This window comes from Acaromyces ingoldii (genome assembly GCF_003144295.1).
Source record: "Acaromyces ingoldii strain MCA 4198 unplaced genomic scaffold FA10scaffold_1, whole genome shotgun sequence".
Taxonomy (NCBI): domain Eukaryota; kingdom Fungi; phylum Basidiomycota; class Exobasidiomycetes; order Exobasidiales; family Cryptobasidiaceae; genus Acaromyces; species Acaromyces ingoldii.
The window spans coordinates 2591026-2618776 of NW_020290247.1; the positions used below are offsets into that span (position 1 = coordinate 2591026).

The 27751-nt window shown below is 56.5% G+C and overlaps 12 protein-coding genes and 1 non-coding gene across 13 annotated transcripts; 5 read left to right on the top strand and 8 right to left on the bottom strand.

Moving 5' to 3' along the window:
* The first annotated feature begins 33 nt into the window (after positions 1-33).
* FA10DRAFT_277399 (P-loop containing nucleoside triphosphate hydrolase protein) lies at positions 34-4991 on the top strand. Its single transcript, XM_025523377.1, has 2 exons — positions 34-4753; positions 4813-4991. The coding sequence occupies exons 1-2, from the start codon at positions 119-121 to the stop codon at positions 4936-4938; spliced, it is 4761 nt and encodes a 1586-aa protein (XP_025380829.1). The 5' UTR covers positions 34-118; the 3' UTR covers positions 4939-4991.
* FA10DRAFT_264259 (PRP3-domain-containing protein) lies at positions 4923-7316 on the bottom strand. Its single transcript, XM_025520577.1, has 5 exons — positions 7021-7316; positions 6640-6955; positions 6106-6570; positions 5712-6048; positions 4923-5657 (listed from the first exon to the last, which is right to left on the bottom strand). The coding sequence occupies exons 1-5, from the start codon at positions 7092-7094 to the stop codon at positions 4993-4995; spliced, it is 1857 nt and encodes a 618-aa protein (XP_025380830.1). The 5' UTR covers positions 7095-7316; the 3' UTR covers positions 4923-4992.
* Positions 7317-8754: 1438 nt separating this feature from the next.
* On the top strand, positions 8755-8860 carry FA10DRAFT_t4. The gene has a single exon. It is a non-coding gene; the product is annotated as a tRNA-Tyr (tRNA).
* A 60-nt stretch (positions 8861-8920) lies between these two features.
* FA10DRAFT_277401 (PLC-like phosphodiesterase) lies at positions 8921-10319 on the bottom strand. The gene is made up of 2 exons (XM_025523378.1): positions 9746-10319; positions 8921-9687 (listed from the first exon to the last, which is right to left on the bottom strand). Exons 1-2 carry the CDS (start codon positions 10201-10203, stop codon positions 9021-9023), a joined length of 1125 nt encoding a protein of 374 aa, XP_025380831.1. The 5' UTR covers positions 10204-10319; the 3' UTR covers positions 8921-9020.
* Positions 10320-11312: 993 nt separating this feature from the next.
* FA10DRAFT_264261 (hypothetical protein) lies at positions 11313-13657 on the top strand. The gene is made up of 4 exons (XM_025520578.1): positions 11313-12036; positions 12101-12571; positions 12637-12785; positions 12855-13657. The coding sequence occupies exons 1-4, from the start codon at positions 11376-11378 to the stop codon at positions 13575-13577; spliced, it is 2004 nt and encodes a 667-aa protein (XP_025380832.1). The 5' UTR covers positions 11313-11375; the 3' UTR covers positions 13578-13657.
* Positions 13658-13671: 14 nt separating this feature from the next.
* Positions 13672-15313, bottom strand: FA10DRAFT_247916 (WD40 repeat-like protein; the record flags this gene model as incomplete). The annotated part of the gene is made up of 4 exons (XM_025519474.1): positions 13672-13991; positions 14052-14320; positions 14390-14869; positions 14931-15313. The coding sequence occupies 4 exons, from the start codon at positions 15311-15313 to the stop codon at positions 13672-13674; spliced, it is 1452 nt and encodes a 483-aa protein (XP_025380833.1).
* Positions 15314-15589: 276 nt separating this feature from the next.
* On the top strand, positions 15590-15921 carry FA10DRAFT_215927 (hypothetical protein; the record flags this gene model as incomplete). Its single annotated transcript, XM_025518496.1, has 2 exons — positions 15590-15664; positions 15733-15921. Coding segments are annotated over 2 exons (264 nt in total), but the record flags the coding sequence as incomplete, so codon positions are not given.
* On the bottom strand, positions 15732-17020 carry FA10DRAFT_264262 (glutathione S-transferase). Its single transcript, XM_025520579.1, has one exon. The coding sequence runs from the start codon at positions 16984-16986 to the stop codon at positions 16135-16137; it is 852 nt and encodes a 283-aa protein (XP_025380835.1). The 5' UTR covers positions 16987-17020; the 3' UTR covers positions 15732-16134.
* An 84-nt stretch (positions 17021-17104) lies between these two features.
* Positions 17105-19042, top strand: FA10DRAFT_299006 (hypothetical protein; the record flags this gene model as incomplete). Its single annotated transcript, XM_025524676.1, has 6 exons — positions 17105-17274; positions 17338-17472; positions 17536-17601; positions 17666-18286; positions 18350-18486; positions 18548-19042. The coding sequence occupies exons 1-6, from the start codon at positions 17136-17138 to the stop codon at positions 19040-19042; spliced, it is 1593 nt and encodes a 530-aa protein (XP_025380836.1). The 5' UTR covers positions 17105-17135.
* Positions 18637-19729, bottom strand: FA10DRAFT_237167 (clathrin coat assembly protein ap17; the record flags this gene model as incomplete). Its single annotated transcript, XM_025519098.1, has 3 exons — positions 18637-19122; positions 19196-19454; positions 19574-19729. 3 exons carry the CDS (start codon positions 19727-19729, stop codon positions 19106-19108), a joined length of 432 nt encoding a protein of 143 aa, XP_025380837.1. The 3' UTR covers positions 18637-19105.
* Positions 19730-19901: 172 nt separating this feature from the next.
* Positions 19902-22882, bottom strand: FA10DRAFT_299008 (hypothetical protein). Its single transcript, XM_025524677.1, has 2 exons — positions 22634-22882; positions 19902-22558 (listed from the first exon to the last, which is right to left on the bottom strand). Exon 2 carries the CDS (start codon positions 22463-22465, stop codon positions 20069-20071), a length of 2397 nt encoding a protein of 798 aa, XP_025380838.1. The 5' UTR covers positions 22466-22558; positions 22634-22882; the 3' UTR covers positions 19902-20068.
* A 332-nt stretch (positions 22883-23214) lies between these two features.
* Positions 23215-24749, bottom strand: FA10DRAFT_264265 (Clavaminate synthase-like protein). Its single transcript, XM_025520580.1, has 5 exons — positions 24506-24749; positions 24425-24436; positions 24173-24365; positions 23771-24111; positions 23215-23612 (listed from the first exon to the last, which is right to left on the bottom strand). Exons 1-5 carry the CDS (start codon positions 24727-24729, stop codon positions 23444-23446), a joined length of 939 nt encoding a protein of 312 aa, XP_025380839.1. The 5' UTR covers positions 24730-24749; the 3' UTR covers positions 23215-23443.
* An 81-nt stretch (positions 24750-24830) lies between these two features.
* On the bottom strand, positions 24831-27711 carry FA10DRAFT_264266 (hypothetical protein). Its single transcript, XM_025520581.1, has 2 exons — positions 27271-27711; positions 24831-27160 (listed from the first exon to the last, which is right to left on the bottom strand). Exons 1-2 carry the CDS (start codon positions 27656-27658, stop codon positions 24921-24923), a joined length of 2628 nt encoding a protein of 875 aa, XP_025380840.1. The 5' UTR covers positions 27659-27711; the 3' UTR covers positions 24831-24920.
* Positions 27712-27751: the final 40 nt, after the last annotated feature.

Consider the following 27751-nt stretch of genomic DNA (forward strand, 5'->3'; position numbering starts at 1 on the left):
CTCCTCGAGAACAACCAAGCCTTTCTCACTGGACTAGAGGATTCTCAGGGAAGGAGCCGAGGAGGGCTAGGGCGAGGGAGAGGAGGACGAGAAGACAAAGAAGAGAGAAGTTAGAAAGATGGCGCCTCGGAAGAAGAATGCGTCGATCAAGTCGACGGGCGCGACGAGCAGCAAGGCGTCTCCCCTGCCCGACTGGGTGAAGGGCAAGGGCGAGAAGCCGGCAGCGCCGACGTACTATACAAAGGCGCAGCAGCCGCAACCGCCATCCAAGGGAAAAGGCAAGGACAAGGCTGGGGTTGAGTCTCCTGCCAGTGGAGGTGCAGCGACAGCGACGACAGCTACTGCTGCATCTTCTGCAAAGCCACCGCAGGTAATGCTATTCCCCCCGGGGACCAAGACGCCGCTTGCGCTGCTCAACGAGAGGATCCAGAAACATCACCAAGCGGCTGGCTGGCTGCGTCCGCAAATAGATGTCCGGAAGCTGCCGAGGGCCAAGTCAAACGAGCAGTCCTCAGACGCGGTCAAGGCCGACAACGAAGTTGAGAAAGAGAAGGCCGGAGACGAGGGCGGCGACGAAAGCGAAGAGAAATGGACATTTGTAGTCACCTTGACAAAGACGAACAAAAGCGATGCCTCGCATCCATTCATCGTCAGGATGGACGCGAGAGACCCGAGTGGGCACGAGGGATCAGCAGTCGCGCTGCCCTCCAAGGAGCACGCTCGACATTGGGGCGCGACCTATGCCCTCTTTCGCCTCTGTTCCACCCTGAGCTTGTACAGAGTCCTGCCGTCAGGCCCGAGAGAGTACTGGCAGGAGCTGGCACAACACAAGCAACAGGCACCAAAGCATCTCGCGTGGCTCTGGGCCGATGATCCTTTCGAGGTGGCCCAGAAGATGCAAGCGGAGAAGGAGGCCAAGAGGGAGGCCAAAGCCAAGCAGGCGGAGCTCGAGGCAAAGGGAGAATACGTGAATGCTCCGGGTCGACCACTTTCCAAAGCGTGGCAAGAGGCTGTCGAGGTTCGCATGGCAAGCAGCTTGAGGCACGCGGTAGAGAAGACGGTCCGAGAGGCTTTTGAGGCATATCCCGAGGCAGAAGACGACGAGGACGAAGAGGGAGATACCGAGGAATTCTCATCTGCTCCAGCTTCGGGTACCTCGACACCCTCTAGAGGAAATGGCCAGGCTGAGAGTTCAGGCGGCAGCCAGGCTTCTGAGGAGCTAACCAAAAGGCTCACTGCTCTGGGCTTTCGCAAAGGTCATGCCCGGTCCGCAGCACGATGGGTCGCTTCAGCCCGCAAGGGAAGGACACAGGGGAGCGTCGGTCTCTCCATCTCTCACCTCTCCGACGAAGAGGCCGGCCTCGAATATCTGGTACTGTATTGCCCAGAGGATGATCTCCCCAAGGCCTTTGCTCCTTCGAAAAAAGCAGATTCATTCGTGACTTCCTCGGCATCTGCAGGTCAGGAGGAATCGCTGGCTTTGCGGTGGGCGGAAGAACGTCTGGTCAAGCTTGCTGGATTCCCAAGACAGGCAGTGAGCGAGGCCCTGACATTGGCTCAATGTGTCGAAATGGACGCCAGAGAGGCGTTGGCTATCGACATCCTACTCAGGCGCTTGGCATGTTCGGACCCCTCTGCAAATGTCGATGATCTCTTGAAGAACTTGGCAGCCCCAGATGGCGAAATCGAGACGAAACGTGCTGATGAGCGAATGGCATTGGATGCCGTGCTTGGGCCGGAGAAGGTCATCGAAACGCCTCCATCTGACCGACATTTGTCCAGCTCCCAGCGCCCGAGGGAAGAGGCCTTCGACATTATCATTGCTTCCGCCGAGGAAAAGTCAAGACAAGCAGAAGACGTCAGGCTTCGCGTCTGCCCCGGCAGGACAAGTCTCTATCCAATCGAATCCTCTGCATCGATACGACGCATTCCGACTTTCTACATCGCTTCAAAGACCCTTCCAGCATATCTTCGTTTAGCCTTGACCAGGCGACTAGTTCGCTGTCTTTCCGATGCAGATGCTGGTTGCCCCGATTGGGTAGACATGGTGGATGCGGGTCAAGGGGGCGTGCTGCTGGCCATGGTGGAAGACCTCGAAACGAATTGGCAGTCCATCGTAGACGACCCACCGGACCTCGCTGAAGTCATGGCCGGTCTCACTCCTCGGGCTCCAATCAAAGAAAAGGAGAAGCGGGAAATTCGAGCGGCCAACATTGAAGCAAAGGCTAAAGCATCAGGTCCATCGCGTCCAAAAGAGCTCAAGAGGGATGCAGGCACAGATCAGAGGCTGCGACAGCGTCAAGAAGAGCTTTGGACCTCGCGCGAATATGCTCCATTCAAAGCTTCGCGAGCTACGCTACCTGCACACGCCAACAAAGAAGCGCTCTTGCAATTACTCGAGGCCAATCGTGCAGTCATCATTGCAGGCGAGACTGGCTGTGGAAAGACGACGCAATGCCCACAGTTCATTCTCGACGACGCGATTGCAAAGGGCAAAGGTAGTGAATGCTCCATTGTCGTTACACAGCCAAGGAGGATCAGTGCCATGGGCGTGGCAACGCGTGTGGCAGCAGAGCGCTGCGAGAACATTGACCAAGCTCGCGGCATGGTCGGATATGCCATTAGGGGAGAGAGAAAAGCCAGCAAAGACTGCCGTCTTCTCTTTTCGACGACTGGAGTTCTTCTCAGGAGACTAGGCGCTGGCGGGGATTCGGATCTCAAGAGCATCTCGCACGTCATCGTCGATGAGGTCCACGAGCGCGGAGTTGATTCGGACCTTCTCCTCCTCGAGCTTCGCGAGGTTCTCAAGCGGAATCCAACCATCAAGGTTGTTCTAATGAGCGCAACGATCAACCACGAGACATTCTCAAAGTACTTTGGGGGAGCACCTTGCTTAGAGATTCCAGGGCGGACATTCCCTGTCAGGGATCATTACTTGGAGGACGTCGTAAAATTGTCCGGTTACCGGCCCTCAACATCGCGACCTGGAGGTAGGGGAAACGGCAAGGAGAAGCGTTCAGAGGCGCTCAGAAACGATCTCGAGGAGCAAGGTCTAGACGAGGACCAAGTGCGGTCGATTGAGATGCTGAGCCAGGATGACGGTGTCGACTACGACCTCGTTGGCGCAACAGTCAAGATGATTTGCGCACGGGCACGCCAAGAAGAGGACTCACAGACGCTGACGGGAGCCATACTCGTCTTCTGCTCGGGCGTGGGCGAGATCCGACAGGCGATGGACTCGATTCGCAACGCGACGCAAGGATCCGAGAAGGTGGACTTGCTACCTCTTCACGCCAATCTCTCTGCCGAGGAGCAGCGTCGTGTCTTTGTGAGGGCCAAAGCAGGCTGGCGCAAGGTCGTCGTGGCAACGAACGTAGCCGAGACTAGCATCACCATTGACGATGTCGCTTACGTCGTGGACCTGGGCAGGGTCAAGGAGACGCGCTTCGATGCAAATAGGGGCCTGACAAGGCTCGTCGAATGCTGGGCAAGCCGGGCAGCGTGCAAGCAGCGAAGAGGACGTGCTGGCCGAGTCAGGGCAGGCGAATGCTTCAAACTCTTCACGAGGCACGTCGAAAAGCATAATATGTCGGCGCAGCAGGCCCCCGAGATGACGAGGGTGCCACTGGAAAGCCTTCTTTTACAGGTTAAGGTCATGAGGGGTCCCGATCAAGATGTCGGGCAATATCTCTCGGGAGCTTTGGATCCTCCAAGCATTGCAAGCATTCAACAAGCCTTCTACACCCTCGTTGATGCTGGGGCCATCAGATCGGATCAGGGACTTTCTTCTCGACTCACCGCCCTCGGCAGACACTTATCCCTGCTTCCACTCGACCTCCGTCTCGGCAAAATGTTTATTCTCGGCTCTATGTTTGGTTGCCTAGGCCCTATGTTGAGCGTCGCCGCTGTGCTCTCGTGTAAGCCTCTCTTTTCTTCGCCTTTCGAAAAGCGGCAGGAGGCGAGTGCGGCCCGTCTGAAGTTGGCCAACATTAATGGGCCTGCGCCAGCTTCGGATCTGCTTGTCGACGCAAAGGCTTATGAAATGTGGGCGTCTATGCGGCTCCAAAGGGCAGCAAACTCCGAGATTCGAGCGTTCTGTGAGGAGCACTTCCTGTCCATGTCAAGCTTGAGAGACGTCCACTCGACGCGTTTCGACCTCTTGACGAGCCTGCAGGAGCTAGGATTCGTATCAAGATCGTACAATCCGGCGTCATATCTTTTCAAAGATCAGCCGCACTCGCTCGACGCGCACGCCTCCTCGACTGGCCTAGCAAGATCGCTCATCGTCGCGGGTCTCTGGCCCAACATGGTTCGTATTGCGAACCCCAAGGCCAAGTTTGATCAGTCTTCGTCTGGTACGGTTCAGCGACAGCACGAAGCGAAAGAGGTCCGTTTCTTTGAAAAGGACTCTTCGGGAAGCAGTGCTGGCCATCGAGTGTTTCTGCATCCGGCCAGCAGCCTCTTTGCGAATGCCAAGTTTGACTCGGGCTACTTGGCAGTCTACAGCAAAGGGTCGTCTGGCAAGGCCGGAGGTGGGACAGAGGAAAAAGTCCTGTGTAGGGATGCGACAGAGGCACCTCTGTTTGCAATCCTGCTCTTTGGAGGCAAAGTCAAGGTGCACGCTCTCAAAGGGGGCATAAGCGTTGTGCTCAACAGCCGTGACGAGGAAGGACAGGAAGAAGGATGGATCAAGCTGCGGGCCAACGCGAGAATCGCTGTGCTCTGCAGGCACCTGAGGCGCCTTCTCGACCAGGTGAGTCGATCAGAAAGAAGCGCTCTCTCAGATACTTTAGGCGCTGACACAGACGGCAGGCCATGGACGATGCATTTGAGAGACCTCAGGAGGCACAGGATGCCTTCACGAGTGGTCCGGCAGCGCAGGTTTGCGATGCTATGCGCGCACTTCTCCAGAGAGATGGTCGAGACCCCAATGGCTAGCGTAGCCTTTCTAATGAAATTGATAGAATTTATAGAATACATGTGAAGCGGATACTACTCCTCGAGGGAAGGGTCCTTGAACCGTTTGGCGAGATCCCAGTACGGCGCCATCATTGGTCCCAAAATCTCCTTTGCGTCTGTATCGCTCGGCGCGTTCCTGGCTCGGAAGCCGTGCGCAACGTTGCGTTCGCGAATGGGACCCTCAAAAATGAGGTCACATCGGTTCTCGCTCCATTCGACCTTCGCAAGCTCATCTTGACCACCGGCGCCTTCTTTTGCCGCAGACGATGCTGTTTCGTCATCGTCTTCTTCCTTGGGCCGCCCTGGATCCTGCCAATTGATGCGGTTCGTCATCAAATGTTTGTAGGCCTTGATCCCCTTGCTTGCGCCTTCCACGACTATAAGTGCAAAATTTTCGTGGAAGACGGCCAAACCCGTCAAGCCATTCTGTAGAGCATTCTTTCTGGCTTTGAATTTGTGCGAGGGCGAGATCAGGTGACGAATCTTGAAGACGAGGCTGAAAAGACCTTTGGCCTCGTCACTCTGCTGCTTCGCCAGCAGCTTGGCATGGCGCTCTTCGGGGGTCAACTTGTTCTCCTCATTGGTGCGCTCGTGCTTGTCCTTGCGGGCGGCCACTTCTCGCCGCACCTGCGCTTCCACCTTGGTTGGATCCGCAACAGCCTCGGACGTCAAGACTCGCATAAGATTTGAGAGTTTGACTGAGCGGAAGTCAGTGTATGCTTCGAGAGGTTCTTTGAGGAAGCACGACTCACCTTTTGGCGGATCCGGCGGCAGGAGGCCCATCTTGATGCGATCGCGTTTGTCTTCCTGCTCAGCCAGTCTGCGCTGCTTCCTCATCTTTTTCATCTCCTTCTTTGTTAGCATCACGCCTTTGGCGGACACCTTGTTTTTGTCAGTGGGAGCTGGGATTGGAATCGGATGTTGGATGTAGAGATCGATCGGACTGCCTTCACCCGCCAAGAGAGGCCCACCATCGTCGTCACCCTCTTTGGACTTCTCATTGCGCGCGTCAAGTATCGCGACCGCATCGTACGTCTTGCCGGGAAGAAAAGCCATATCCCACCACTCGACTTCGGGCGGCGGATTGCGCTGTCGAAGAAAAGGGTCAGTCACATGAAAAGGGCGCTTGTCTGTCGAGAGACATACCCTTAATGCCCTTTCTTCGGCACTCAACTCCTCCATTCCCGCTTTTCTTGCGCTTTCTTGGATCCTCTTCTTGAGAGCCTCCATTTGTGCCTCCCTCCTAGCCTCCTCAGCCGCCCTGACGTGCCTTCCAGGTCGGTGGAAGGCCATCCCTTTATGCATGCTTCTCGACTTTGGCGCGACCGAAGACAAGCCCGCCTCTTCATCCCCATCGGTTTGACTCAAATAGGGATTGACCTTTTCTGGGACCTCGAGCGCACTCGACAGAGGGCCCGGCGCCGACGGGGTCCCGAATCTGTTGTTGGCGTTCAGCGAGGAGAATTTAGGGCCATAATTCTGGCGCGGTGTATAGGTCGAAGCCGGCTTGCCTCTGGCCGAAGTCGATGTTGATGGAGCTGACGATGTCTCTCCTCTACCGGACAGTAGTGGATGAATGCCACTTCCCCGAGCATCGCCATCTCGTTCTCTCTGTAGCGACGAATGGGAATGCCAATGAGCATGGGGATGGCTCGCAAGCAAAAGAGCCCATCTACTCACTGACGCAGGGAGAACACCCTTGTTGGTCAGCATGCTGGTCCTTTCCAGTGTTCTTTGTCTGGCTTCTGCTAGTTGCTTTTGCATCGCGGCGATATCGAGTCCAGAAGCAGGCTTGCTGCTCACGCCATTAGAGGGCGCTTGCGGCGGTCGTGCCACCGGCTGAGCAGGTCTCGATGCTGCACTGGATCCAGCCTCTTGACCGCTGCCATTAGCACCTGACCTCAGGTTCGGCTGGTGCTTGGCGAGTAGCGCTTGTGCCCGGGCCCTCGCCGCCTCGATCTGGGCCTGGATGCTTTGGGGGCCTGCGCCCTCAGCACTAACAGTGGGGGAGGTACTCAGCATGCCAGTCATCCCTCAGCTTCAAAGTGGCTGCGCACTCACCTCGTCCTCGGCTTTTTGACTGCACTCTCGAGGCCATTGGCGCCTTCGGCCTCATTGGGGCGCTTCGGCGGCATATTTGCCGGAGCAATGTGCCTAGAGCTGTTGGTTGTAGGAAGAAGACATGGCATTCAGAGATCCTCAGCCTCCATCTTAAATGCACGTGATCGATTGTAGCTTGGTGTCTCTTTCTTCCTCTGCCTCCGCATTTGAGCGTTGGTACAGCGGGCTTGGCTATGCAAACAAGTGATCAGATGCCTCGCAAGGGACTGATCACTCGAACTAAAGGCAAGTGACGGTCCTCGTTGTCGTTGAAGTCTGTATCAGATTCTGATTGCAACAAATAAGGATATATACAGCTATGGAAAATAAAGTAAGACCCTCGTCGCGTTTTTTTGCCCCGATGTCGTCAGCCAGCTTCGACAAAAAGCTGTGTAGCTACTCAGGATGATACTCTTTGTGTGGCAAAAGCACGGTTGAATCTCTTCTCCTACATCCAAACCACAATGCCCAAACACTGGAGCACTGCGCAAAAGGAGAGGGTCCTCTTTCTCTATGAAGAAGGAGTGCCTTCCAAAATTATTTCTGAGAGGCTTTCTCTCTCTCACAACACCGTCAAGACAATGCTAAAACGCTTCAGAGCCCGTGGTAGCACAGAGAACCACAAACCGACTGGCCAACCATCCAAGCTATCTGCTGACGAAAAAGAAAGACTGCACAATGAGGCATTGCAGAACAGGAGGGTGCCATTGCAGCAAACAATCAACAACAGCAACCTCGACATTACAAGACCCACTGCACGCCGTGTGTTGAGAGAATATGGAGTAGGAAAGCACAGAGAGACGCCCAAGCCTGATCTCAAGCCACATCATAAAGAAAGACGCCTTCAGTTTGCATTGGAACATCGAGATTGGTCAATCATTCAATGGGGCATGGTCATTTGGTCAGATGAAACAATTGTCCAACGAGAAAAGAAGGGCCGGGACTGGGTTTTCCGCACTGCTGCAGAGAAGTATCACGATGATTGCATCAAGAAGACAACAGCTGGTGGCTGCCTGGGTGTTTCGATGTGGGGCTGCTTCCAGGGAGCGAACAAAGGACCTCTGACAAGGACACCTGGCCCTCATCTCAATTCAAGAGGTTACACCTCCATGCTTGCTGAACACTTCCTTCCATGGTTCGACAATCTGCCAGGGCAGAGCTTGTTCCAGCAGGACAACAGCCCGGTGCATACATCAAAGCATTCACGGCGCTGGTTCAGGCAGCAAGGCATTGAACCCATCCTCTGGCCGCCATACTCTCCAGATCTGAATCCAATTGAAAATGCCTGGGCAATACTCAAGAAAAGGCTTCACGAGAAGCATCCACACATCCGAGAACTTGGAGGAGGACCTGATGCTGTCCGTGATGCACTTGTTCCCTTGATTGAAGAGGTTTGGAGCGAGATAGAGGAGGACTTCTTTGCCAACCTAGTACAGTCCATGCCTTCACGAATGGAGGCTGTTATTGCCAATGGAGGAGGTAACACTCGATACTGAGTTCACAGATCTTTTTATTGTTTACGAACGCTCCGTTGTACAAAGTTTCAGCTCATCAGATCCAGAATTGAGTGTGTGACGGCCTAAGAACTGTGGTGAGGAGCTCTTTCGTTGAGCTCAATTCTGACAAAAAACGCGACGAGGGTCTTACTTTATTTTCCATAGCTGTACATTCTGATGTCAAATATCCGATATGGAGCGGGCCATAGCTCAGATGGAAGAGCGAGTGACTGTAACTGTAACCTCCTATCCAGATTCATCTGGTAGCGATCACTAGGTCCTGGGTTCGATTCCCAGTGGCCCGATACTTTTTTTTCTTTTTTCTAATTCGATTGAAGATCATTATTTACCGGTATTTTCTGAGTGGTCACACCTCACGAAGGTCAGCATCTATTGTTGCTCGGAGCGAAAAATTTACAGGAATAGATGCAAGACGAGCATTTGCGTAGGGCGTCAAGCAGCCTACTAGAGGTGCGAAAGTGCCAAGGGCAACGACAGGGCGAAAAGGAAGAGAGGAAATAGAGGAGGATGGTGTGAAGAGGGCCGAGCGGCAGACTTGCCCGCCCGAGTCGGCGCCGTGATGCTGACATTGTTGAGTTGGTCCATGGCTGCGAGGACACCGGTCGTTGCCGGTACACCAAAGAAGTCGACCAGAACGTAGGTTGGTCTCTCCGCTCTCTCCTTAGTGCACCGATCGACAGTCTCAACGACACCATTGGGTCCATCCTGAGCATTGGTGATATTCAGGTTGGCCTTGTCGGGTGTGGAGATGCCAAAGTTCTGGACGTCCTTGACATGGTTCATAAAGTAAAGCTTGTCCTGTGGCTTGCTCCCACGGTCCAAGCTGCAATTGAAGGGGTAGGATAGCTGGTCGTACGGGTTCTCCCACATGTAGGCGAACTCGTCGAGGAGCCATGGCAGCTTCGTCTCATTTGCCTCGTAGTCCATGGCAATCACGGTCCGCTTTCCAGAGGAGATCATGTCGCCCAGTGTTGGCCACTGATCTCGTGTGAAGTTGGAACGATTGGTAGGTGCCCAGACATTGATCTCGTTGAAGCCTGCATATCGAAGTCCGGCTTCCCAGCGAGTGTACGGCAAGTGATCCGGATTAGTGAGGAGGAGAGTGATGACCCTGCCCTCACAGTCAGCTTCGTAATTTGAATTATGGGACGGATTCCTGAGCGACATACTCGTTGGGGTTCACATCCAGCCAGGACTTGGCCTGGGCAAGCCAACTCTCAAGGTATCCGCCATCCTCCAGGTAACAGCTAGTGTGGCAGAGGCTGATTTGACTTGGGTTATCCTGACCGGCCTGTGCTGCTGTCACATTCTGCCCATTTGTGCCATTCCCGCTCGAGCTACTTATGTTGAAGATGCCAGAGTTGTCGTGCCCTTGATTCTGCAGCAGGCGTATCCCTTTGACGAGGGCTTGCGAAGCGTTGAGGTTCTGATTGTCGCTAATGCCAGAGCCAACAGCGTACGAATTATGCGCCCCAGCGTAGACAACGTTGGCATAGCTCTGGTTGCAGAGGGAAGCGTGGCCATTGCATGTCCCTGTCGTGTTGGTGGTGGTCTTGCTCTTGTCGGAAAGGGGCAAGGCATGAGAGCAGGAGAAGAGGAGAGCGAAGAGCAAGATGATAGAGCGCATTGTCGTTAAGATTTGGTCGTTACTGGGTCGTTAGCCTGCTTCGTGAGAGGTACAAGCTCTATGGTTGTCAGAGGAGCATCGCAAGCTCGCTGAGGAGTCCGTGGTCGTCGTTATTGAGACCCAAAGAAAGGTGGGGCAAGGCGCGACCCTAAGCTTCCCGAAGGACGCGAGTTTAATTCGCCGTCCCCTGCATAAGGCTAGCGCGCTTCCTGAGGACGAAGAGTTTTCTTTCCGACACTGGTGCAAATGATCATCATTGCAGTTTGTTTGCTGTATAAGGAAGCAGAACGTGCCACAACTGTTTTGAGGAGCAGTAGTGAGAGCATGCTCTAACGACTCTACGGAGAAGATGAGATGATAAATGTCTGTCGCCGTTTTACTTCCGCTTTTGCAGGCAGACCGAACGAGCAACGAGGTGAAGGAGTACGCAGTGCTCACTCCTGTGTCGTAGCGCACTTCACTTTGACCCACTTCATTCCCGCTTGAGTGGTTCTTTTCCTACTTGCGAAGTACACTTCTCATCCCTTCAAATATGAGAAGTGATGCTTGTCACCAAAAGAGAAGGTATCAGCGTTTGCAATCGCGCATCCTATCGTTGCATAGCGTCTACCCTGAGAGACAAGATGTGCAGCGAAGATCTGTAGATCGAAGATGATTTGTAGCCTCACAAAGCAGCTGTGGAGGAAACAGACCGCCAGGAAGCCGATCATGCACAAGAATGACTACTCTACGTGATGAGGAACCGAATGTTTTGGATTCCGCGTGCACGCTTTGTCTTCGTCTAGATTACCCGACCGGCCTTTGCCAGTCTGATCGTCGGCGATTTCGATCCGACGGCAGAAAGGGTGAATCAGCCTTTTCTGCAACTCCGAGATCCACGGAGCGCATCGCGAAGAAATTGCACGCGTTTCGCCGTGCTGCCGACGGAGAGATGTTGCCAAGCACACTGTTTGCGAGATCGGATTGTTTTGTGGCTGTCCCCCAGGGTGCACCAGGGAACATCGGTCTCCGTCATTCCGCATTCGCGCGAAGGAATTGAAAAAAAAATTAAATCGGTCGTAGCGTTCCGAAAAAAGGACAAATCTCCTATGTGGATCTGCCCTAGGGATAATAAATACAGGAACGGCCACCAGCCTTCTCGTCACCCATCATCGGTCCCATTCCAGAACAAAATGCTGGCAAAGACTGTCCTGCTAGGCCTCTTGGCTGCTGTGGCGTCCAGCGTCGACGCGACGCCGCTCATGTTGGCTGCGAGAAGCAACCCCAATGGCGAGTACGCGCCGAGCATGGTCGCGTGCCCCACCTCCAACGGAAACCCCGGCTTCATTCGTGATTCGAGAAACAATGCCGTCAACTCGCAAGAAGCCGACTACATTCAACGGCATCGTGCGGCATCCCAGCAGGGCTGGCAGGATTGGCTCAGCTCCTCGAACCCTGGCCCAGCGCTCGATTCGGCGTTGCCCGGTGGTGTGTCCAACTACACGAGCGACGTCACCCGGCTCCCCAAGGTCGGTCTCGCCCTTTCTGGTGGAGGGTACCGGGCCATGATCTTTGGCTCTGGTGCTCTCCAAGGCATTGATTCGCGAAATGAGACGGCAGCGAAGCGGGGAACCGGTGGCCTGCTCCAGCTGGCCTCTCACGTCGCCGGTCTATCTGGAGGAAGCTGGGCGGTCGGCTCGCACTCCATCAACGACTGGATGACGGCACAGGAGCTCAAAGACCAGGTGTGGAACCTTGAGTCGAACCTCGTCGTACCCAAGGACGGCGCAATCGCGTTCTATGCGGAGATTGTGGCCGATGTCAAGGGCAAGCGCGACGAAGGCTTCAACACTGGTGAGGATGGTTCTGGGTGTCTCTCCATTCACCCGGCGGAGGCGCTAACAAAATCTTCTTACAGGCATCACTGACTACTGGGGCCTGGCACTCTCCCGACACCTTCTCAACTCGACGTTCCCCGACCACGGCGCAGCAACGACCTGGAGCGACATCCGCAACGCATCATCGTTCATCAATGCCTCGTATCCCTTCCCTATCGTGCTCGCCGACGAACGAGAGCCCGGCGAGCTTCTCGTATACAGGAACACAACAACATGGGAATTTACCCCCTACGAGTACGGATCGTACGAGCCCACCGTCCAGGGCTTCATTCCCATCGACATCCTCGGCACACCCCTGACAAACGGTCAGGTTGGTGTCGGCGAGATGTGCGTCGCCGGGTTCGAAAACGTCGGCTGGACCGTCGGAACATCCAGTACACTCTTCAACGGTCTCTACCAAATGCTGATTACGAACCAGGGCGACTCGGTCATCAAGGATGCGCTCCAGGCCATCGCAGGCGCTGTCGCAAATGATCAAAATGACGTCTCAGGTGAGGAAGTCTTCTGTGTTTCACGAGATGAGCTGTACTGACGACAGTCGCCCACCAAATTTCAGTCGTTCCCAATCCGTTCTCGGGCTACCGCTCCAGCGATGGTATCGTGCTCTCCCGCCAGAGCAACATCACCATGGTCGATGGCGGCGAGGACAATCAGAACCTGCCCTTGATCCCTCTGCTCCAGCCCGCTCGTGGTCTGGACATGATTGTGAGTGGGTTACAGCTTTGCACATGAAGGAAGGCACAAGCCCTCTGACCATATGGACTATCTTCACAGCTCGCAATCGATAGCTCTGCCGACGCCAGCGACTGGCCCAACGGCTCGGCGATGCATGAGACAAGCCTGCGGTACCAGAACAATGCGCAGTTCAACCAGGTGGCCGTGCCGGTCATGCCGAGCCCCAACACCTTCATCAACCAAGGTCTCAACACCCGACCCACGTTCTTTGGCTGCGACGCTGCAAATGCGACAAATGCAGGCACCGCGGCCAATTCCACCCTGGCACCCATCATTGTCTACATTCCCAACTACCCTTGGAACGCCCTGTCAAACTTTTCGACGTTCCAGCTCGAGTACAGCGACAGTGAGACGCAGATTGCTCTCGATGCAGGCGTGGATGCCATCACGATGGGCGGCGTCACGAGTGGTAACATTTCCTGGCCGACATGCCTGGCCTGTGCCGCCCTCGAACGCTCATTTACACGCAGCAGCACCCCCCGCCCTGAGATCTGCTCGACATGCCTGACAGAGTATTGCTGGGACGGAACAGTGAATGAAACGGCCCCCGCCAACCCGTACTCGCCGCCCGTGGGCGCGCCAGCCTTTGCCACGTCCAACGGCACGCTCAGGACACCGCCACCATTCACGGGAGGCAACGGCAGCAACGCAGACGAGAGCTCAGGCACGGGATCCAGCGACGGCGCCGGCATCTCGGCCGTTGCCATTACGTCGTCCCTCTTTTCTGCCGTCGTCGCTTCTGCATTCGCATTGTCGTTGTAATGACTAGTTAATCACATCGAGACAAACTCTGTGCAAGCATGACAAGCAATCGTTGATAATTCTAATGCTCCCTTGACGATTGTGAAGTATTATTTTACAAAGCAGCATCTTCTCTGCCGATGCCTTCTCCTCTGTGGACAGACAGTTTCTTGTCCTCTCCACCAGCGACGATTGTCTGGCCGTCGTTGGTCCAGTCTAGAGCCAACAGCTTCTTCGCCTTTTGCGACCCGAGCCCTTCGGCTGCAGGCCGCGATATTGAGAAGAGGGCAGCTTTGGGCGAGCGCAGGTCAAAGAGCTTGACGAGGCCATCGTGCGAGGCAGTCGCAAAGAGGTTCGCCGAGGTTGGGTGGGCGCGAACAGAGGAGATAGGCAGAGCATGTGCGGAGTTGAAAGCAATGGCGATGTTGGTGGTATCTGATGAGTATGCAAGTTAGCAGAGGTTTCGACTGTCAGCGGGACAGAAGTAGAACTCACCATTTCGCATATCCCAGAGAGCGGCGCTCCGGTCGACGTGGCCCGTCAAGACGAGGCTCTGCGCGTTCCCTGCCATGAGATCCATCGAGATGATGACCTTGTCCGAGCTCTTCGCAGACGTGCTCCGGCCCTCGACAGCATCCCACTGCTTTACTGCTCCGCCCCAGCCAGCGCTAAAGACGACCTCGTCGCTCTCGGGAGAAAAGACCGCCCCGGACACCCTGCAGTTTGTTGCGGGTACCGGCGGACCCGTGATAGAGGATGCGGTCCTGAGCGCATGCCACAGCAATGAGGCTGGAAGCATGCTCGGATAGTCTCTGCGCTTGTCCTTGGCTGACTTTTTCGTGAGAGCAGCGCCCTTTCTCCGTTTTGCTCCTCGCTCGTCTTCCTCGTCATCTTCGTCTTCCTCGCCCGCGACAGTCGTCTTTGCATCGACGTCCCACAATGCAACACAGCCATCCCAGCCAGCCGTAAGGACCTTTGTTCCAGACTTGGACGCCCGAACCGAGCTCATCGGGCTTGGGTTCGCGCCCGCAAAGGGCGTCGAGACGGACAGGATCGAAGCGGAAGACGTGGAAGCTTCATCCGAGGGCAGGGACAGGCTGCTGATGCGCAGTCGCCCGTCCATGCCTGCCGAGGCAGCGAACAGATCCCCCGACGTTGAGGCCGACTTGACCCAGCAGGTAGAGGCAAGAGCTGGGTTCGAAAAGGCATCTTTTGTCGGTGCTGGATTGGGGTGGTGGGTCAAGAGCGCGTCCGATGCTGCCGAAGTGCCATAGACGCGCAGAGCACCATCATACGCGGATGTGAGGAAGAGACTGTGGCGGTCGGGAGTCAGCCCTGATCACGCCGCACAAGTGCCAGATTAGCAGAACTCACCCGTCGCGCGAAGCATCGACACTGCTGATCCAGTCGTCGTGCTCGAAGGCTGCCGAGAACTTCGGAGGCAAGGTGCTTCTGACATAGTAAACATCGACCGTGTTCTCCTCTGTCAGGCCCTTCTGAAGCAGCCACTCGCCAAGCGACGTGCGGAGGAGCTGGCCATCTACAATGAAGTCGAAAGGAATTGTAGCTGCATCGTCCTGGCCATGGTGGAGAAGTCGGTTGACCAGCGTAGAGAGCTGTGAGCGTCGCCAGTTGGTCGGAACCAGGTAAGGCACGGCAGGGATCGAAAGGGTTGGCTGCGTAGTCCTGAGGACAATGGGCAGCTGCCGGACGCTGCCATCGGCTCCGCCGTTTATCGTCGCCGTTGTCGTCGCCATCGCAGCCTTTCTCTCTCTTTCCGACAAGCTGAGGAGCAAATTCTTCTGAATCCGAGAGCAAAGGAAAATAAAAAACAAAAAATCCGACATCGTTACACACGTGAGCGAGCCTAATCCGATTTCCGAAGGGACAGGAACGAGCCTGCCTTTCTACGTCTTGCAACCACATCAGAGATGGCGACGAGAATAGTCGGGCGTTCGGGCCTGCTGGCGGTGCGCATTCCTACTGCCACACGGGCGTTCTGTAGCACTCGGGTCGTGAGAAACGATGACGAGGTGCTTCAGCGAATCAAGGGGGACCTCAAAGAGGCCATGAAGTCGAAAGACTCCTTCACCTCGACAGTCTTGCGGGTGAGCAAGCTGTAATGAAGAGCTCAGACAAGTCTCTCACTGGCTCCTTTGACCAACACCAAAAACAGTCGATTCTGTCGGAACACCAGTATGCAGCGAAGGAGGCAAAGAAAACAGAATTGTCTTCAATCTTGCAGAAAGCCGTGGCGAGAAGAAAGGAGGCCGCCGCACAGTTTCGCGCCGCTAAGCCTCCCCGTGAGGATCTGGCTTCCAAGGAGGACCGAGAAGGCGAAGTGATCACCCGTTTCCTTCCCGAGAGGATCAGTGAAGACGAGCTGAGGAGTCTGATCACCGAGACAGTCGAGGAAGTCAAGGCAAAGGGAGAGGCAGAGGGAAAGAAGCTGCTGGGCGCCGTCATCAAGGCAGTGTCAGGCAAGGTCGACAAGGCCAAGGCGCCTGGCGCCTGGGTATCTGAGGTGGTGCGCGATGTCTTAAAGGCTTGAAATGACATTGGTGGCAATGGGTCCATGTCAGGGCAGTCCCCGACCAGAGTTGATGGCATTCGCTACTTGAGATGTGTTGGGCCTGTTCTCGGCGTAGCGAGCGTACCCGTCGAGGTAGGTGTTGTCGTTGCTCGTGGTGGCCTTGACCGCCGGATGCCCAAAGACGGCCTTCATCCATCGGTCGAAGCGACCTCCCTGCTGTGCAACTGCGCTCATGTCAAACGCTCGGAAGTGCTTCAAGACGATTGTGGCTCGGTAGACCCAGGGAAAGGCGACAATGTCGACCATGCCCAGCGAGTCGCTCCCATCCCAGAACGGCCCCTTTTGCTCGGGCAGCATGGATTCGTTGAACTTTTGAAGCTCAGCAACAAATTCCTTTGCTCCTTCGATCTGCTTCTCGGTCTCTTGCGCCTGCAAGTAGCGATAGAAGGATGGGATCAGCGTCCGGTTGACCTGGTCTACGGCCAGGCGGCATCTTGCTTTCCTGTACGCATCGCCACGCGGCAGCAACGCCGGCTTATCGACGGCCGTCTCGTAGCGGTCGACGAGGTACTCGAGGATGACCTGGCTCTCGCCTAGAACTTTGTCCTTGCCGATGCGCAGAGCGGGCACCAACCCCCTCGGATTACTGTCAAGCAGTTCCTTTGGCTTCTGATAGGGGTCGACCTCGACCATGCGATACGGAGCGTCGAGCAGCTCGAGAGCCGCCCAAGCACGGTGGACGAACGGGCAGAAGTTGGCACCAAAGATTGTCATGCCCTCGCCATATTCGTCGTCGTGTGGCTCGCTGCTGTGCTTGTGTACCGTGTCCAAGGCGGGTCCCGAGCACTCCTTATGGTAGTTGGCGCCCTTGCTGCCTGGTGCTGGCTGGCTCGACATTGTTTCTCCTCAGTCGTTGTAAGAGAGAAAGGAGGGAAAGAGAAGTGGATGTGAATATGAGTGTCGCGCCCCTCCACTTTCTTACACCTTCGGCCCTTTGTCGCGTCTGCTGCTTCCAACAACAACCAACAGGCGGCCAATTTCGTGGGATGGACGAAGGCAGACGGCGGCGGCTGCGGCCCTGGCAGATTGTCTACCTGGGCCTCGTCCTGGTCAGATGCCTCCTCGCTTTCAGCCCCGGCTACATTCACCCAGACGAGTGGTTCCAGAGCGGCGAGGTGGTGGCAGGTGAGCGTGGACGAAAGCCGGACGGGTAGGGAGATGAACAGGGAGCTGAACGCAAGGAAACAGGCGACCTCTTGGGCATGCCCACCCTTCGGACGTGGGAATTTGAGCCAAAAAGACCCATCAGGTCCATGGCCAGCCTGAGACTCCTTTCCCTGCCTCTTTTTGCTCTCAGCTTAGCTTCTAGAGCGTTTGGCTTCGGTGAGCTGGGTCTCCTTGTGCCTCGAGATACCTGCCTTCGCTCACTACAGCTCTGGTCCACAGTCCCATCTGCTCGGACCATCTTTGCAGTTCAAAGGCTCACAGCTCTCGTCCTTTCTTTTGTCATTGGTGAGGTGGTCGGGCCCCCAATGGCCAAAAGCGAAGGCTGACCGAAGCCAACCTTTTTCCCTAGACGCGAGCGTCTTTCGACTGTCGGCTCAGAGGAAGGCCGTCTCAACCCTCTGCCTCACCGCCGCCTCGAGCGCAATACTTTCTTTTGGTGTTCGTCCCTTTTCAAACGCTCAGGAGTCCGCCATCTTGGCAGCGTGCCTGGTCCTGCTGCAGACCCTCGAGCATCGTTGGTCGTCCGCGCGTCCCATCTCAACGACACGCTTGTCCCTGGCCCTGGGGACGCTGGCCTCGGTCGGCCTCTTTACGCGCTTCACCTTTGCTATCTTTGCCGCTCCTGTCGCCGTCTCGTTTCTCGCCCTAGCGTACAGGCGGGGCATTCAAGGCTCCGCTCGGCGTGTAGTGCCCTGCATCGTGTCGTTCATTGGCACATCTGTGGCCCACATCGTCCTAGACTCGAGGTACTATGGAGGTGGAAGATTGCATGTCACACCCCTCAATGCGGCCCTCTACAACCTCCAAACGAGCAACCTAGAGCAGTACGGGGTGCACCCGCGCGTCCTGCATGCTGTCGTCAATGCTCCGATGATCTTGGGCGCTGGCGTCTACCTCATCTTCCTCCGAGAAGTCCTGTATATGGCGACGAAGCGGCAGGCCATCAAGAGCTTTGCCATGATCGAGATAGGTGAGCTAGCCGTGCTGGTCTCGTACCATGGGCCGCATATGCTCATGCTCTCCTTTTTGTCAGTATCGGCCTTGGTTGCCGTCTTCTCGCTCGCCGCGCTCTCTGCCCAGCCCCATCAAGAGCCGAGATTCTTGCTGCCTCTCGTAACGCCCGTCGCTGTCGTCATCTCAGCCAGCCGTCGGAGATGGGGTGGGAGACTGGTGAGTCATTGTCGCGAACTCGCATCATCTGCCTCTTCCTGAATTTTACTTGTTCTCTCAGATTGCCTTTTCTTTGGTTCAACATCTCCTCGTCACGCTCCTCTTCTCAATAGCGCACCAAGCGGGCATCGTGCCATCTCTGCTTCAGGTCAATCAAGACCTTTTACACGACCATCAGCGTCCCGTCGAGCTCCACTTCTGGAGGAGCTTCATGCCGCCCCGTCATCTCCTTTTGCCACCGCATTCCCACGCGACCGTCCAGGACCACGGCAGCGCGACGGCCAGCACCATGGCCTCCGCTCTCTCGCATACACCACCGACCAATGATACCCTTCGACTCCTCTTTGCGCCCACCTGGGCCGTCGTCACACTCAACAAGGACGACTTGCCCTTCTCTCCTCTCTACACCTTCCGCCCGCACCTCGACATGGACCATCTCGGCGAGACGGTCGATGCCTGGAGGAACGGCGCGAGGAGCCTGACCGACAGTGCAGCCTATGAAGTCGTCCAGCTGAATGAGCCTGTCCAAAGAGAAATAAAATTACAATTGACCTAGTTTCCTTTCAATCTGCTCGCTCCTTCGTTCGCTAGTCTGCTTGCTTGCTTGCTTGCTTGCTTGCTACTCTAGCCGTTCGACTGTGGCAGAAAGAATAGTCAGCCTCGAGAAAAAAGAGGTGGGCAAGAGAACAAAAGGGACAAGGAAACGTACGCTGGTCGAGCCGACTGAGGACAACGAGCTTGCTCGTCTCTTCGATTTCGCCCGCCAGGAAGATCTCGTCGAGGATGGCGTAGACCTTGTAGAAGTTGAAGACGAGGTCGAGCTCGCAGACGTTGCCAAAGAATGCGTCGAGAACCTCTACGAACAGGTGAATCGCCTCGAGGTAGGCGAGCTCGTTGTCATTTGCATCGATGCAGACGCAAAAGAAGAGGCCGGCATACCGACGATAGACAACCTTGTAGTTTCGGTACTGGACGACCCCGATTCCGCACTTTGTCAGCATTCATTTCACTGGAATCACTTCTCTTCACGAATAGGTTGAGAGTGCGAGCGAGGGTGCCTGTTGTAGGCAGCAAAGGTCCCACGTACCTCTACAAAGTTGCTCTGGTACTTTTGGTCGCGCGGCGCCACGAGCCGGTGCACCTCGCCCTTGAGGCGCACCTTTTCGTCGTCGTCGAGCGGCACATAGAACTTGGACAGGCGCGACTTGCCCTGTCGGTTCTGAACGAGGAGCCAGCGCAGCATCTCGCTTCGGCCTTGATGGATACTGGGCGTAGTGGGACACAAAAAGGGACGGACGCACCTGCCACTCTTGCTTTAGGTCCGTTCAGCGGGAGAGGCGCGAGAGAATAACCACGTGTCAGCGTGCGCTCGGACCATCATGCCTTGCAAAATCAATCCTTTTGGAAGATGAAATGTGGATGCTATTGTTGAAGGTGCAATAAGTGAAGGTAGGCAGACTGATAGTGTGTAGCGGACCATGGAGCAGGACAAGAAGAAGTGGAAGGGGGTATCACTTTCCAGAAGAGGTATTGAAGAGCGAGCGGTTATTGTTGTATGGAAGGATTCGGAAGCGGGTCGGTGCTAAATATACCGGGGCGAGCGGTTCTGAGCAGTGGAGCTCACAGCGCTCACGGATGGAAGTTCGGTACCAGCAATCTGGGACACGGCTGTGCTGGAGGTAGGAGACTTTGTTTGCGGGAAAGCAAAGCCTTCCGGGCTGGCTCCCCTCTTGAAGGTGCGCGGCGGGGAGGCTCTCGCCGCAACAGGAGACACATTGATGCCTGGCGGTGAGCCAGATGACATCTTGACGGGAGAGCGAGGCGATATGGGAGAGGTGGGAGAGGTGGGAGGAGACGGATAAGCGTTGGCGGCCTTTGTAAAGAAGGGCCGCGAAAACGAGATCGGCCTCGCGTCAGTCGGCTCTGGGCTTTGGATGTTACGAGACGGGACCTGCTGCTGTTCGGGTGTAGGGCTCCTGGCCTCAATGACCCGTCGCATCGAATAGTCCCGAGGTCGTGGCGTGATTTGCCCGTCCCGGCCCTCGCTCGACGGCACGTCTTCAGCCGCAATTTGCTGTTGCAAAGAGAGGGCCTCTTGGAGTCTCCTTCCCGCTCCGATTGCTCCTTCGTCGTCCTCCCAGCCATCGCTGTTCTCCCTTCGAGTCGATCGAGAAGAAGCAGGCGTAGAGGGAGAAGTTGTGCTAGTGGGCCTTTTCGGGGTGTGACCACCAACGACATGCTTCTTTGAGCTCTGTCTTCGAAGCGAGGCTCGTTCAGCGTCCATCTTTGCCAGTGCTCGTTGCACGCTCGAGCGCCTCGTCAGGTCGGCAGAAGGTGCCAGTGGTTGAGTGTCGGAGGGCGACGGGATATTCGTCCAGCCAGCCTCGTTGTCGGACGGGGTGATGGTGACCTGCGGCAAGACAATGTCGTCTCTTCGCCTCTGCAAGATCGATGGTGGCGGCTGAGGCAGGGGTTGTGCTACCGGTTTCTTCGAAGAGGAGCCAGAGGAGCCCAAGATGGTCATCCTGCGCAGCACCTTGAATGCCCTGTTTTCCTTCTGGGGCACCGCGACATCCGGCGCGTCTACCCTCTTCTGGCTGCCTCCGCTGCTGGCCTGTTTCCGCTGCTCTTTTACGCGCTTCTTTTCCTGACGAGCCTCGACCTTTTGACGCTTTTCGTCGTGCTTGCGCACCATCTTGTCAACACGCTCCAGTTCCTTGATCAGCGCCATCTCCTCCTTGGCTCGGGCCTTCTGCTCCTTTTTGTTTCGCGCGAGCGAAGCGGCCATCATTGCTGCTGTCGTTTTCGAAGTCGCAGTCGGCGTCGTGCTTCTCGGTCGGCTCTCGTCGCCCTCTGAGAATCTTGATGTGGGCCCACCGCCGCCCTGGAACGAGCCACCCCTTGAGGAAGTCCCAGAAGCAGTAGCAACAGCTTGTTTGTTCGCCGGCCCGCCGAGTGTCTCGGACGAGGTCGGGCTCGTCGCAACCGTTTGGCCGCCAGATGATGAGGGTAGGGAGTCCTTGGACGAGGAAGAGGATGACGAGGGAAGCGAGCTGGAAGAGTCGAAGCCAGTGGAGCCATAGATGCTATTTGGCTCCTTCTCTTCCTGCGACGACTTCTTGCCGCGCCCAAAGAGGAGAGGAAGCGAGCTTTTGCGCATGCGAGACGTGGTGGAGGAGGAGGAGGACGTCGATGACGTTCCTACCGTCGTCGCTCCCTCTTCTGCCGCGGCGGCGGCCACTTCCGGGAAGGACGGTGAGTCAGGAGAAGGCGCAGGGGGCGAGTCGAGATTGATGAGCGGCTTGGGCATCAGAGTGATGCCTCCCTTTGCCCTCCGCATCGCGCCCAAGCCCAACACGTTCTTTGCCTCTTCCTCCTGGCCGTCGGCGTTTTTGAAGACGAAGCTCCTGCGGTGGCTCGGCGGCACCTTGACCTCAAAGTGCGTCTCCTGGCCCTCGTCGTCGGCAGTCGTGACGGTCACGTCAGGAATGGAGAAATGGGAGCGGTCACGCTTGTGACGGGCCTCTGGAGCGCTCTCGAGCCTCGCTCGCATCGCTGGTCGAATGAGGGAATAGCGTTGGTCAGCCCGCCTCTCGTCGAGGGAGGTGGTACGGGTGATGGCATCAAAGTCGTCGCCATCTTCTCCGTCTTTCTCGGGGTACTCTATGGCCCCGGGGACGGAGGTCGCGAGCGAAACATCACCGCCTGCGACTTCAGTCGGTCCTGTCACGTCGCCAAGCCAGGCGCCTTGCTCCATGGCGCCCGCCCAGCGGGCCCAATTGGCTTGAGACTCCTCGTCCATCTTTGGCGAGCTTTGACGCGTAGATGTCGATGTTGACACGGCGGATGATGATGTTGATGATGATGATGGTACTGCTTTTCGAGGCACTCGTCCTGCTTCCTCACGGCTCGACCTTCTCGGCCCTTGCGACCTTGGTACTCGTGTGTCATGCCCGCCGCTGGAACTGATCGCCATCATTGTGAAAATTTCACTGCACCTGGCCGGCGTTCTTGGTCTTGTGTCGTTGAGATCCTGCGCGTATCAAAAGAGAGAGAGAGAGAGTGACCAGTGCTGGAGGTGAAGATGATGGTGGAGTGAGTAAGGCAGTAGATGTAGCTGGACAAAAAACGGCTTGGACGCTCTCACCAGCGCAGGGTCCGGCCCTTTCTCTCTGCCTGTATGTCTATGATGAGGACTAGCCACCAAATCTACTTTAGATCGTAGCTTGATGAGGCGGGAGCCAGGGCAGAAATGGACCAGGCCATCAACACCGCCAGGGCAGGCGCGTCTAGTTCCAGCTCTTTTTTTTTTTTCCTCTACGTTTCAACCTCTGTCCTCCGTCGCGCCGTCAAGTACTGCTGCCCGTGCCGTGCGAGATGCGTAAGAGACGGAAAAGCGGCGGCACGGCTGGCTTCCATGTAGATGTAGGGGGTAATGAGGGAAGGGGGGCCGGCGAGAGGGGGTTGTGTGCATGCCAACCCAATATCGCTTGAACAACAATCCACAGAAAGACGATAATTAGAGCTCTTTCTCCTTTTTCTCCATTCCCCTTAGTCTCTCTCTCTCTTCTCGTCGGCTCTTCTGCGGTACCGTGTGATCTGGGTCTCTTAATTTGCCTTATCATCTTTTCCCTTGCTCGAGTGATTTGCAATTTCGTTTCGTCGATTGTTGTTGCGCATTTAATTCATCCGCGCGCGCGAGGTAGGCAGCGCAATAAAGAAAAACAACGACTACTGGAATTCCGCGGTGTGGGTTCTTGAATTGCTCGACGAGCCGTGCTAGGTTTCCAAAAATTTAGAGCTACAGAATTCAAGAACCGTGCATGGTCTCGTGCATGCCGCGGCTACGGGGCAAGGCGGCCAAGCGCAGGCGACAGACTAACACACAGTGGCGATTGAACACCAGCTCACTAAGGCTGGCGCGCTGCAGTATTTTGTTTTTCTTCAGGGCTCGGCATCAAAGGCCTGTGCTTCGGAGACGTGAGCTCAGGTGCTGTCCGCCAGTCATGGGCTCGAGCGCATGTATGCCTTTTCTCTGCAGAACGGCCTTCCAGTCGTCGGCTGCAGACCCGGCCTTGGTCAAGGGCTCCAACAAGGCTTGGCTGTCCGGATGACAAAAATAGGCTCTTTTTGTTTGTGGTTGCGTTGCCCCGTTGGAGAAGTAGTATAAATATTGTCGGAGCGTCGGAAGAGCGCACACAATTGGCAGGGAAGATTATTGAAAGTAGTCGCTCGCTCGTCAGCAAGCAGCAATGTCGGATGTTCCTGACCCGGCTTTACTCACATGGAGAAGCGCGAGACAGCCTCAGCTTCATTGCGGGGCATTACGACCCGGTGCTGCGTGGAGCGAAAGAGGCCGGCAGACCAGAATTCCATGGCATCGCCCACGTTGACAACGAGGCACCCCGGCTTCGGAGGCACATCTGCCCACATGTCCGTGCCCGTCTGGACCTGCAGGCCGCTAACGGTCTTCTGAAAGAGGAGTGTGAGGGAGCCATAATCGGAATGCGAGCCCGCTCGGATGCTGCCAGATTCCCCTTCTGCTACTGATGCAGGCGGATAATGTATCAGGCGGAGCCGATCGTCTTCTGCGTGATGTTTAGATGCGAAGTGGTCGGGGTCGAGCTGCCGATGAAAACAATCAGAGTGCAAGGCGGTGACAAGAGCGGCGAGATAGGACACCAACCTTGAGTGCTTGCGCAAACGCCTGGAGAAGGACCAGGCAGACGCGTATGCAATCGGCGTCCAGCCGTTCCAACCCTTCTTGATATTGCTGGATGATCCCGGGCAGCCTTTGCTTCTTTCCGAAGAGTGCGTTTGGAGAAATGTAGAACGACTCCTTGAGGTCGCCCACCTTGATTGGACTTGAAGGATCGAGCCTGGCGAGTTCAAAAGTCAATGCTTGGGCCGCTGGACCACTGCTCGATGCGTGACCTACTTCTCGTGCATCCTGCGGGACAATGTTCTGATGAGTCCACGAGTCCACAAGAAGCCAGAAAAAGGGGCCAGAGGAACTCACAAGGCCGTGTAGCCTGTGTGCCCCTCTCGGTCGATGCTGTCATTCTTCTGCATTATCGCTTCTTTCGTCTCGTCCAGGAAGAGCTCCTGGCTCGCCCGCCAGGCGCCCAGCTTCTCGGCATCAATGTCGTGATCTTCCAGATAGAAGAATCCCGACGTCGTGCATGCCTCATACACTTCCTGGGCGAGGTTCGTTGAGCGCAGTGAGATGGTTGGGATGGTCATCGTTGGAGGCACGATGGGTGTTGCTCAAGAGAGAGAGAGCAACTCTCCAGTTCGAAGGAAAGTAAAGCACGGGCCACACCGCTACGCATGATTGAACTTTTGTTTTGCATTGTCCATGATAAGAAATTGACTCAGGCCTCGACGGTAGAGCCATCGCTTCCCTTTGCCTCGAGAATTCAGTGATGACAAGACTAGCTCTGCCACTCCCGTGCTTCTTTGCTCATCTCATATTCCCAGACACCGCCTTGAAGGATCTGGTCAAATGTGACGACGGGCTTGGCAATCTTCTCGCCGTTGATCTTGAGGCTGTGCACATATTGTTTCTGGCCCGCCTCGGGAGCCAGGATGGTGAGGAGGGTCTCCGCATCCGTCCTCCTCCTCGGCGGCAGCCTGATCTCGACGCGGTCAAAGAAGGGAGAGCCGACGACGTACTCGCCGCTGATCGGTGAGACGGGGTAGACACCCAACACGCTGGTGAACCAGTACCAGGCGCTCTGCTGTCCGCAGTCCTCGTTGCCGGCGTAGCCGTTTGGCTCATCACTGAAGGCCTCCTTGGCAATGGCCCTCACGCGACGCTGAGTTGAGGCTGGATCGCCGAGCAGAGCATAGAGGTAAGGAATGTGGTGGGAGGGCTCGTTGGACTGGTCGTTATGGCCTCCCTCGAAGTGATCGTCAAGGAGCTTGACCAGCTTGTCCCTCCCTCCCACGAGTTCGGCCAGTCCGGCGACGTCGTGCATGACGTCAAAGGTGTAATCCCACTCGTTGCCCTCGGTGAAGCCCAGCTGGCGGCCTGTCGGCTTGTCCAAGGGTTGTGAGAGAAAGGTTCCATTGGAGAAGCGCGCGGCCATCCTGCCAGTGCCTTCGTTGAAGACGTTTCGGTAGTTTCGGCTCCTGGTCTCCAGCCGTTGCACCTCGGCCTGGCTTTTGTTGAGCAGTAGACCAACGACGGCGACGGCTGCATCGTCGTATGCGTAGTCGAGCGTCCTCGAGGTCGACTCGTCCCACCGATCCAGCGGGACGTAGCCCATGGAATCGTAGGCATCGAGGCCAGCGCGAACCTCGTAGGGCGTGAACTCCTCGCGGTCGGCAAACCGAAGCTGGTCATTGAGCGGCGGGGGTTGGTGAGCGTCTTTTCGGACAGCCTCCCAGATCTTGTCGAGGTCCAAGCGATCCTCTGCGTCGACATCATTGCCGAAGCCCACGCCCTTGACGAGGGCCTCGGCCAGGACAGAGTCAGCATGAGTGCCGATCATGATGTTTGTCTCGCCTGTGCCCGTGGACCACATGGGCAGGAAGCCGCCCTCGTCGTACATGTCGAGCATGGAGCGGAGCATGTCGACGATCCGCCTGGGCTCAAAGAGGATCAGGAAGCCCATCTCGGCACGAAATGTGTCCCAGATCGAGTAGGACTGGTAGCGCATCGACCCGTGCCCCGGTTCGGATGGTACGCTGACGACGTCATCGAGATAGGCAGAGTAGTAGCGCAGCGAAGAGGAGCTGTCGTCTGGCTCGGCATGCTCGGCCGGGTATTGGAGGCTGTGGAGCATGGCCGTATAGACGATGCGCTTCTGTGCCTCTGTTCCGCCCTCTTGGATCTGCACCTGGTCCACCTTTTCCCGCCAGGCCGATCGAGTGGCGGCGACGGCATCGTCGAAGGAGGCGTAGCCCCCCACCTCCTGCTGCAGGTTGCGTCGGGCCTGTGCAATGTCGATCATGCTCATTCCGACGCGAACGCGGATCCTGGAGGTGTCTTGTGGAAAGCGCACAAAGGCATACGTTCCGAGGTCGTTGGTGCGTCGACGAGCCTTTGGCTCACCAGGAAAGACGCCCGAAGCATTGGTGAACATAGTCCCATAGTCCCCTGGAAACCCCTTTTCCCAGTGTTCCACTGTCTCATCACCATGCGTGGCTTTCTCACTCCCTCTCCTTTGCTGGTGCTCGAATGCAAAGACAAAGTAGCCTTTGAAGCCGAGGGCCTCGTTGGGCCCCAGGCGATAGTCCATCTGCTCCGAATTCCACCCAGAGACCTCGCCCGCAGCGGCATCGATGTAGACGGAGCCCCTCCACTCGGGTCGAGAGGCTTGCACGACGAGGTAGGGCATGCTCTCTTTGCCCTTTGCGGCATCCTTCGACGGCTGCCTGAAGCGGTACTCGAGCATGGCGGCTCGGCTTGCGCCCGTCATCCGAGCAAAGATCTCGCCCGGCCCCTCCTTTTGCCGACGCGAGAGGAGGACGTCGTGCTCAAACGCACTCACGTACTCTGCCTCGCGCGTGAAGTGCCAGCCCCTCTTGTCGGGCTCGACCTCGATGTCTTGGCCACGGCCAGGGAAGAGTGTGGCGAAGCCGTAGTCGCCCATCCAGATGGCCGGCTGCCTCGATCCGAGTGCCCCAATGTACGTCCGATCGTCGTCGTGGTAGGCGCAGTGGCTCACTGTTTCCCAGTCAGTCACATGCTGTCAGAAGAACATCAAAGCAGAAGAAGAGGAACGCAGTCGTCGGAGAGAGAGGGAGGAAGAGGGTGGGAAGCTGGTGCAAACTGACCATTGTTGAGCCTCGTCATGGGCGTCCACCTCACGCCTGCAAACGGCCTCGACACGCTGGGGACCATGCCCCCGTACTCGGACTCGTCGGGGCCTGAGGTGCCTATGCGAGGATCGACAAAATGGAGGTTGCCGAGGTGGGGCGCATGTACCCTGGCGAGGTCCGAAGCAATCGTTGGTGTCTCTTGCCCTCGGGACCCGTATTCGTCATGGCCGCAGAAGGGGTAGCAAGCGGGGATGACCGCTGCCTCATCGGATCGGTCCTGCTCCTGAAACACCCGCTGACTCGCGCGGGCCTCAGCAGCAACGAGGTCGAGCGAGAGAGAGAGCCACCATAGCGCCAGGAGCAGACATGCTCTCAGATCTGCCAATGGCAACAACAGACGCATGATCATAGTGGTGAGCGACGTGAGAAGGAGAGGGGTGCTTCATTCATTCGACGTGGGGGCGCGGTGGGTTTTAGCGCGAGACTTTAGGACATC